General features: G+C 38.3%; 1 protein-coding gene across 1 annotated transcript in view; it reads left to right on the top strand.

Annotated features, from left to right (window-relative positions):
- The first annotated feature begins 444 nt into the window (after positions 1-444).
- Positions 445-10942, top strand: part of LOC134538429 (ATP-binding cassette sub-family G member 1-like) — a 203314-nt gene continuing 192816 nt past the window's right edge. The window contains exons 1-2 of the mRNA XM_063379752.1: positions 445-1056; positions 6564-6680. Of these exons, the coding sequence (XP_063235822.1) occupies positions 6581-6680 (100 nt within the window). The 5' untranslated portion in view covers positions 445-1056; positions 6564-6580. The remainder of the gene's footprint in view (positions 1057-6563; positions 6681-10942) is intronic.

Raw genomic sequence — 10942 nt, 5'->3', positions numbered from 1 at the left:
TGTTTGCTATATAGTTCAGGTATGTGACATGGATATTCAATTATATTGTTTCATCAAAAAATAAAATATTAGTTGATTGATAATAAAACATCATTCTATGTGTCTGAGTCCATCATTCAGAACGCCTTCTTACGAAATCTTTATCCAAACCGTCAACTGTGAGAGTAATAGCTACTAATAAAACTAACCGGTTTTCGTGTTACATGTGGAAAACGTTTTTGTTTTAAAAGAAATTAAAAAGAAGCGCGTGTTGAGGAAAACCCTGCAGCAAGGTGATATGTGCGGCAGGGCCTTGAGTGTGACGTCAAGACACCGAGCCGAGGTTTATGGATGATCGTTTAGAGAACTAGGCACTTCTCCCTCCGTCTCACTCTGTCTCCCGCACGCAATGCCATGACCTTGGACTCCGCGGCTTCTACCCCCTCCCCCTGGCGGGCCGGGGTCGTCCTAGCATCGACTCAGCCCGCGCGCCCAGACGCTACGCGGCGCGGCGCGCGACACCACAGCTGGCGGCGGCGTGCAGCTGTCGCATAGTCGAGCAACTGACGCCCGGTCGTGCAGCTTTCGCATAGTCGTGCAGCTGTCGCTTTGTACAACTGACGCTCGATCGTGCAACTGTCGCCCAGTCGTGCAACTGACGCTCGGTCGTGCAACTGACGCCCGGTGTTGCAGCTGTCACTTAGTCGTGCAACTGACGCCCGGTGTTGCAGCTGTCACTTAGTCGTGCAACTGTCGCCCAGTCGTGCAACTGACGCTCGGTCGTGCAACTGACGCCCGGTGTTGCAGCTGTCACTTAGTCGTGCAACTGACGCCCGGTCCTTTAAAACCATCACTTGGTCGTGCAACTGACGTCGCAGCCTACGCGTCACTTCGTTAGCGCACCACGTCTTGGAACTGTTCAGTGCGACTGATTGCAAGTGCCGCCCACGCCTGGTGCGGCTTCAATTAAAGAAATCGTTTCCCGCAGCGTGGGGTGTTAATATTAAAATTTTTTCTGTGGTATTTGATTCGCGTCCAGCGGAGGAAGTGTCTGCAACCATCATCGGAACGAGAAAAGTGAGTTTATTTCTTGTATGGCGTGGTTTACGACAAGCAGCACATTAACTAGTGTCACTGACGTTCCTGAATGTTGTGATAGTCGCGTTCGTGTAGTTTGTCCGTTGAACCTTATCTTGTAGTATATAGGTACTTTCGGATTTAATAGGAAACCTTTTCACATTAATTTTACTTCAAAAATATTTTCCCTTACTGTCAAGTCTTTCAGTTGGTTTTAAAAATAAGAGGTATGTTTAATTGTTTCTGAATATAGTAGAGGATCTGACGAAAATTTAAAGTTGTACTTCAAAATCGACTTTAAGTTTTAGTTGGACAAACGAATGTTCATGATGAATATTGCAAAGTTTGGGAAAAAAATGTTATCCCAGATAGCTTCACACTTCAAAAATACAATTGTGTTCAAGGAGTTGGTTATTTGACACTTTTTAGAGGGTTTCTGAACTCCCATAACGTTCAGAACTGGGTCTAAAATTCAATACTAAAGTAACTAACGGGGACGCACCACAACGCCGAAATACCACAACGCCGAACGTACAATAACGCCGAAAACCATAACGCCGAATGCCAAATTGACTACAACGCCGACAGCTAGAAAACTGCTGTGTACCACAACGCCGAATTACCACAACGCCGAAATACATTAACGCCGAAAAATGTCATTGCCGGACCGCCACAAAGGTTAGGTTAGGTAAGGTTAAGTTAGGTTAGGTTAGGCTAGGTTACGCTAGCCTAGGTTAGGTTGTGGTACATTTTTCGGCGTTAGTGTATTTCGGCGTTGTGGTACACAGCAGTTTTCTAGCTGTCGGCGTTGCGGTCAATTTGGCATTCGGCGTTATGGTATTCGGCGTTATTGTACGTTCGGTGTTGTGGTATTTCGGCGTTGTGGTAACGACCCGTAACTAACATGTGTGTGCAAAAGGTTAAACATTTTTTTCTCATTTGGCGTAAACGTGTCTTATCATCATATTTTTGACCTTAAATACTTTCGGCCGAATCCGTAACCAATCCTACCCGACCCCATGTAAGCTGAGACGAGAGGTCACGCATCCCTGCCACGCCATCATACGACGCTGTTAAAAATTTAGACCTTAAATTTAGGATGGACATTGGTTATTACTAAATTTACCAGGAATCTTCGTACAGATATATTCGTAAATTTACTGGTGGTTGTTTATGTTACTTTGAACCAGGACGAACAAGAAACATCCAGAAGTGTTAGCAAAACTTGTAATTCCCAAGTGAAAAAAAACTCCTCTTTATTCCACGTGTAAGTTTACCCTGTTTCAAACGGAACATAGAACTCGTAAGTCATAGTCCAGAGCTGTTTCTACAAATATATAGTTATCTGGAAGTACGAAGAATCCTTTGTTTACTTGAGAAGGAAATCTTAGCTGCGCAGAAAAAAAAATGTTCTGTACTTTTAAAAAGATTTTTTTTTTGGAAATCAGTTGCGGATAAATAGTATGTAATACGTCAAGAAAGATACTGTAACTTTTTATAGCACATGGCTGTGGTTATGTTTTCAAATAACTTTTTGAGATAATGCTGAATTTTTCTTACGGAAATTATTATATAATTTTGTATTTTAATTGACGTTTCATTCAAGCATAATTTTTTTTTCAAAACATGGAAAAAAATCGAATATTGTACAATTAGACATTATTTTGTGGTATTATACTTATAATGTGCGCCGATAATACTGCAAAGCTATTCAGGGAACGTTTTGTAAATAACTTATAATTATTGGAGGTACTGGGACAACACAAAAAATAAATGCCCGGGTAAGAATCCAAACCCAGTATTATTGTGGACACTATTTTGTAGCGATAGAGATTTTTTCATGTAAATGTGCAGAATTACAAATATCTGTAATTTTCCATCAATATTTCTGTTCATTTTTTAAACAGAATTCACGTTGTTAAAAGTCCGTGAGTTTACTGCAATGCTGGAACCACATTCGCGCAACGGCGGCGACGTGGTTTCTAACCTATCTCGATCGCAAATCTGTAACGTCAGTGCAACGAAAATGGCGGAAGTGTCAGAAATCCCTACTGGATATTTTCCAACTCCATTGCGTTACTGAAATGCGCGTCAGAATTTTTTTTCTAAACATAAATAAAACGGTTCTTTGGTGTTTATATTATTATTTTTAAGATTTTGTTTCTAAAATTTATCTGTGAAATCTTTGAAATGTTTTTAGTCACAGTGAATTTATGACAGTTGAATGTTAAAGTTGAATTAAACAAATTACTCTCTGTAACCACCTGAAAACTTTGACAGCTGCCGTATGTTTGGAGCCTACGTGACAGCAAGAAAAACTTTTCTGCACAGTTGTTTATTTTTGGTTGTCGTGCGGGTAGAAACCCTATGTTCACAATAACGCGATATTTTGCTGTCGCATCGCCATCTTCGCATCGCACCGTCTCGTTGTTTTGATACCAGCGCAATTTCTTACAGACCTCTGACACGCGGATGTAGAACAAAAAAAAAAAAAGAAAAAGAAAAAGACCTAATCATTCCCGTCGTGGAAAATCGAAGCGAGATAACATTTGAACCCTCCCAGTTCCTGGCGGAGTTATCAGCAGATCCCAGCGAGCTGGACATGAGTTCACTGGCCATGTCGTAGCCTGTGCCCGAAACTAACGTTACATACAGCGTGTTCCCCGTGTTCGCATCAAATTCCAAGGGAAAAAAGCCTACTTTTACCTTCATAATATTTTTTTGTAGACTATGTATTTTATATGACTGTATTTATACTCTGCTTTAGGTTTTTGTTATATGTTTGCTAATTAGCCTGTGTTTTGAAACAAGTTCCTTTCAATGTTAACTATCAAAATCATGATTTTCAATTATTATTTTTATCAGAAAAAAATACAAAATGTACAACATGTGAACTTCAGATAGTGGATAAAGCCTAAAAAAAGTTTTTTTTTTTAATATGTGTACAACGTAAATAATTGTGGTTATTTTGCACACAATGTAATTGAAGTCAAAGTCCCCACCGATGTAAGTGTATTTTTACTTACACTTTTACAATGGTTTTGCAAATTTGCCATAGCTTTTTGTGTATTTTAAATCCATGTTATATAAATTTACAAATTCATGCATCTTTTAATTTGCCACAACTGTCAGATAATATCAAACCAGCATTTACTAAATTTACATTTACACTCAACGTGTTAATTTGCACGACTTCCTGAAATATTTTACTTTATTTAAATTATAGTTGTTATTGAAAAACTTATAATTTATATTCAATGTCAATTTAAACACCTTTTATTGAAAAAGTTAGGACTAACTTTACTCTCAGTGACCTAGTAGGAAAACTAACCAAAACCTCCTGATTGGTAATCGATTATCTTAACCCCACGAACATCTTAAATAATAACAATCATGAAGAAATAGGAATACGACTTTCGTAACCTAATGTAAAAAAAATTGATTGGTAGGTCTCAATATTTAAATAAATTGTCTTTCTGTAGTTCTTTAGCCGTTGTATACTTACTAGGACAAACTTTATGCACTTTTACAATGACGTGTGTATAGACAACTACAGTTTACTGACCAAGAAAAATATGACATTAAATAATTTGACACTTATTGAATTTGTCATTTCACATATACAACAAAATGTATTGTATTTTGAAACAAAATTTTTACATTTGTGTATTTTTAGCCTGTAGAACAGGTGGTTAACTGGAAATGTTTGAGTAAAATCACACATAGAGTACGCGTTTTTAAAAATTACATTTCAAAAATGTAAAATTGCTAAATTTTGTATAAGTAATTTTATGTAATATTGTTTTTAGTGTGGGTATAAAACTTTTTAATGAATCGTCAATTTACACTGCAACTTTACTTCACACAGATATTAAATATTTAGAATATAAACCTACATTTGGTGTACAAATACACGAGTTTGTGGTAATTATTTTACAAATAATGGTGTCTCGGATAGTGTGTATTTTCACACCAGTATTGGATTTTTAGAATATCAGCCTGTATTTAGAGTAAAATTATACAAGGTAAAAGTTAAGTTTGCGCAGTAAATGTGTTTAAACACAGAAGCCTAATAACACAACACAAATGTAAAAGTACACTAACAACGAATGTATAATTTTACAAAAATATTGCACTGTAGATTTAGGCATAAGTATTACATTCATAATACAGGATATTTAACACTGGACTAAGTTAAAAAAACAGAAAAGTTAATTTTAAAATTGAGGCATGTAGCCTACTTTGTTCATTTATAGGTTTAGGCCCGTACGTGATCTCATGTATTTTTAAAGTATAAATAATTTACTTTTTTCAATTTTTGTATCTCTTACTGTGAAGATTACTTACCCCGGTACTCAAAAGTGCAAATTTAAGTATCTTCCGTGAGATATTAACTATAGGTGTAATTTTCCGCAACGAATTTTTGGTGAAACGTTATACGTTTTGTGTGTATGTAATATATATTTTTGAAACGTTAGTGTCGGGGCAGAGGGAGAGATATCGTTGAAGAAGGAATTTTGGTGGAAGGGGTTTGGGAGGAATCCTTGCGTTAAGAAAAATAAACACATTAGTTTCGTCGGGGTACTTCAGACAAGGTCTCATACGACATGTTTGTATATTAATTTTCTGGTCATCACTTTTTTGTGCTTTCCCTGTAAATTATTACAAAAAACCTTCTTTTAGTTTTTATTTCATGTTACGTATAAATTTTTGTCACCAGATGCTAACTAACATAGTTTTATCAAATAGGATAATTAAGTGGGTGACATCTTACAGTTTTCAAATAACGTTTAGCAAATATATTTTGAAAACATTTGTGACAAAACAACGTAAAGAAATAAAGAGCTATCGTAATAAATGTTTAGGGGTTATCAGCACTACACTGTGTGTTTAAGATATTATATATATATATATATATATATGCATGGATGAGTGAATGTACATACACACACACACATAAAGACTAGCCTAAAACGTAAAGTCAATTAATGAAGGTTCTGAATTTACAAAAACTAAAACAAATGTATTTTTGAGTTATATTCCTTTTTTTTAAATAAATGTAAAATCCCCAACTGCGCCCAAATTATTAGAAACAGTTACTAATTATTATTATTTTTTAATCATGATCAACTTTGTCATATTTTATGCAGAATAAGTCTTCCAATGTAGATTTTTTTTAATTTTTGGATTGTTATTAATAGTTGTGTAAGAAAAATGTTTTTTTCGCCGTTTTATAATAATTTGTATGCAGTTAGAGATTTAAAAAAGTTTAAAAAATCTCTATATCTCGAAAACTAAATTTTTAAATGTTATGTTTGTTTGTTTGTTTTTGACTCAGAACTGTAATTAACTGATCTCGGCTCGGTGTTGAGTTATGGGTCACACTGTGTCTTGTTGCGGCGGTTTTCCTGCCGCTCGGAACCATGCTCGTGATGTTCCTCCCCTCCCCTCCCCTCCCGCTTCCTGTGGTGGACCACGTGTCCTTCAGCGGGCCGGCTTGTTCGCAGAGCTGCGCCTGTCTGCCATGGCGCGCAGCGGCGCTCTGCTCCACCTGCCCAGGTGCATGGCCATCGACATAGAGTTCAGCGACGTCACCTACCACGTGGAGCAGTCCGGCTCGCCAGGTCAGTGACCCCAGCTCGCCCGTCAGGTCATTCGCGGGTTCATTTCGCTACAGGCTGCAACTGAAACACTTTACATAGGGACAGGAGAAATTCGCGGGTTTAATGACCTCTAGGATGAACTCCATAGTTCTACGTACACTCGATCAAATTCAACCCACTCGTTGGCTGCTGTCTTGTGAGACGTCCCAACGTAGCAGCCTGTGATTCGATAATTCTTTGGTCGGGTGTTTCTCATTGGCACAGAGTTATCCAGGTGAGTTGTGAGCCAATGGCAGAGGCAGCATTGAGGTATAACGATTTGTATTTTAGCCTATCGCGAAATGAATTCGCGAATTTTTCCGGTCTCTAACTTTACACCATCGTGTTTTATGTGGAGCATCTGGGACCAATGAGTAGGGGGGAAGGCATTTTTTCGCGAAAACGTTTGAGCGCAAGTAAGATTGCAACAAGGTATATACCCACACAAGCGGTTTCTTCCTTGTGATTGGCGGCCGTCTGCGAGAGACGTCGTTGCCTTGTTTGACCGAGCCACTCGGGACGCGTTTGCGGCTTCCTCGTGATTAGTGTTCCAACAGTAGACACGTACATGAAGGAAACCCACCCAATCACGAGTCACAGACAATGCTACAGTGTTTTGACTTTCAGCTAGTCTCGGAATCTTTTCGCGAAATATGCATGCTCCTACCAATGAGAATCCCTCAACCAGAGACTAACCGGTAAAGAGGTATCACAAGTAACCATCCAATGAGCTAAGTGACATCTGCCCAGTTATGTAGAAGACTTTGGAGTCCAACCCAAATGTTAATTATTCGAGATACGGAAGCCAATGATGTCCAGCTAGGAGAGAAGTAAGCGAATCAGGTAGTGCCATATAACAAGGATAAAAATGTTCTCGCTAAGAAACCAACCAATGGGAAAATAAACATGGGTCGAGCACACCTATAACTTTGAATTCTATCCTGAGGCCAGAGGAATCCGCGAAATTTCCGGGACTCTATTCATGATTGGATCGCAGGTTTTTTGGACACGCCCCTCTACGAACGTCAGCTAACGATGCCCAGCTAGTAGAGAGGTAAGCGAATCATGTAGTGTCAATTAAAAAGAATAAATAAGTTCTGGTTAAGAAATCAATAAATGGGAATGTAAACATTGGTTGATTTTGCATTCTACCCTGAGGTCAGACAAATCCACGTAATTTCCGGGCCACATTGAACCCGCTAAATTTTCCAGTCCCTTGAGATAACACATAGAGACCGGAAAAATTCGTGGGTTCAATGACCTCCAGGATAGACTCCAATATCCTCTACACACTCGGCCAAATGCCAACTGTTCATTGGCTGCTGACTCGTGAGTCGTCTCGTCTAGGTGGCCTGTGATTCGTCTCTTCTATGAATGAGGGTCTCTTATTGGTCCTCAGTCCTCTAGATTAACAGTGAACCAATGACAGAAGTAGCACTAAGGTATAATTATCGTAATTTTAGCATAACACGAAATGAAACCGCGAATTTTTCAGGTCTCTACACACAGTGTCTGAAAAAATACTCCAATTGCAGGAGCAGCGCAAAGCTAGTTCTATAAGTTTGGATTCTAGTCTATCGTTAAATGGATCCGCGCATATTTCCAGTCTTTAATATTACAATATCTGAAAAATGTCTGTTTAGAGCCTGCGGCTATCTCGTAGATAAATTTCACTCCAGGCTAGACTCTGAATGCCTGTTTAATATTATCAGTCCTTTTTCGAAATATAACTTGTTATGCGTGATTGGTAGGGACCTGAAAATTTCGCAGTTTCGATGACCTTCAGGATAGTCTACACAGTCCTCTGTACACTCGGCCCAATAACGCCAGTTCGTTGGCTGCTGAATTGTGAGTCGTCTCAACTGGTTTGCCCGAGATTCGTCACTTCTTCGGTTGAGGGTTTCTCATTGGCCCAGAGTCACCCAGACTAACAGTGAGCCAATAGCAAGAGCAGCTTAAAGGTATATGTGTATGAATTTCAAACTATCGCGAAATGAATCTGCGAATTTTTCCGGTCTCTAGTGATTGGTAGAGACCTGTAAATTTAGCGATTTCAAATCCCTAAAGGATAGACTCCATTATCCTCTATGTACTCGTGAAAATTACATCTGCTGATTGGTTACCAACTCGTAACACCTGTTGACTGGAATGATCGTGATTCGCTTATTCTTCTGTTAAAGATTTTTCATTGGCCCAGAGTCCTTCAGATAAACTGTGGCCCAATCACTGAAGCAAAATAATGTCAAAAGTATTTGGACTCTATCCTATCGCGAAATGAATCCGCGAATTTTACAGGTCTCTAGTGATTGGGTAACCACACATTCTCCTTGTTTATAACAAGGCACTGTGAAAAATTCGCGCTTTCATAAACTTATTAGATGGACTCCTCAACATTGTACATTCTCGGGAAAATGCCACTTGATCATTGGCTTTTGACTTGTGAGGCTTACAATCGGGGATGCTATTGTGATTCGAGACGTCTTTCGTTAATCGTTATGCATTCACTGTCTCGTTCAGATAAACTGTGGTGCAATCACAGAAGCAGGAAAAGTGTAAACGGCTTCTAGCCTAACTGGAAATTAATCCGCGAATTTTTCCTGTATCTATTTATAATTATATTGCAATCGGAGAGATAAGTGGCTTCGTTTCGTAATTTGCCAGAATCCAAACGCGTTTATCTATTTAGCTGATTCAGTCACAGTACCACAGTTTATCTGAACACTCGAGAGCCAATGCACGTCTATGGATATTTATTTATCGCGACAATATTTTGGGTCATGATAGTTTGCAAAACACTGTAACATCTTCATGTTGTTTTGATTTGAAGAAAAAATTTTTCTGGCGGGACACAGTTGTGTTCAGAAGAATAACGACGCCTTCTCGTTGACCTAATCAAGAGCGAAACGATATTATTTCACCTGACAAAGCCTATAAACGACTGTTCATACGTAGGGACTGGAAAAATTCGTGTTTTCAATTATCTCTAGGATAGATTCCATGATTGTCTATGCACTTGGGAAAATTACACCTGCTCATTGGCTACTGACTCGGGACATCTGTCATCAGTGTTGCTTGTGATTCGACACTTCTTTTGTTGAGAGTGTTTCATTGGCTCAGAGTCCTTCAGATAAAATAATTGAAGCAGAAAAAAAACTATTTCGGATTCTAGCCTATCGCTATATGAAACCGTAATATTTTCCTGGCTCAATTTATGGGGATTCATTAGGTAACATAGTAAACTTAAACACATAAACATTGGTTTTGCGTTAAAGATCCTCAAGACAATTAGAAACAACGGACAGTAATAACCCAATCTCTTGTAACCCACTGATGAATGTGATCTTGTTATCAATTAAAAACACTCTTGATTATGTATATAACAATTAAGTCTTGCCTTGAGTGAAATTAATCCGGCTTTACAACTAAATAGAGATGCAGATTAAACGACTGGAAAAAATTCGCAATTTCAATCTGTATATGACTCTAAAATCCTCTACACGCTCGAGAAAAACACGCCTCCTTAGCTATTGACATGTGAGACCTGTTTATCGGTATGCCTGTGATTCGGCACTTCTCTTGTCTCAGAATCCTCCAGGTAAACGATTGTCCAGTCACTAAAGCAGAATGAAGATAAACGTGCTTTTTGTTTCTAGCATATCTCGCAATGAAACCCAGGAAATTTTCCACTATCTAATGATTAGGGACTGGAAATTATTCGCGGTTTCGTTGACCTTCAGGATAAGACTCACTGTCTTCTATGTACTCGGGCAAATAACGCCAGTAAATTAGCTGCTGACTCGTGAGTTGTCTCAATTTTCTTGTCTGTGATTTAATTATTCTTTGGTTGAGGGTTTCTCACTGGCTGAGACTCGTCCAGGTTAGCAGTGAGACAATAGCAAAACCAGCTAAAAAGGTATGTGCATTTGAATGTTAGCACATCGCGAAATTAATTTTGCTAATTTTTCCGGTCACTTCTAATGATGATTTATGTGCCAAGATAGTCTACACTATAATGCCAATTTTATTTACTCGAAAGAAATTAAAGTTGATAAAATATGTTTTCAATGTCGGGACTAAGTTTTGAGGCCCATCCAACAGTTTATTTTGTCACATATAAATGTATACATAGGTGTAAATGTATATGCACATATGTATATATGTTTATAAATATTTGTGTGCATGCATATATGTGTATATGAATATATGTGTGTGTATATGTGAATATGCATTTTCGCGGTTTCAGT

This window comes from Bacillus rossius, chromosome 13 (genome assembly GCF_032445375.1).
Source record: "Bacillus rossius redtenbacheri isolate Brsri chromosome 13, Brsri_v3, whole genome shotgun sequence".
Taxonomy (NCBI): Eukaryota; Metazoa; Arthropoda; class Insecta; order Phasmatodea; family Bacillidae; genus Bacillus; species Bacillus rossius.
The sequence above is the reverse complement of the archived record's forward strand: the minus strand, read 5'-3'. Positions and strand labels throughout refer to the sequence as shown.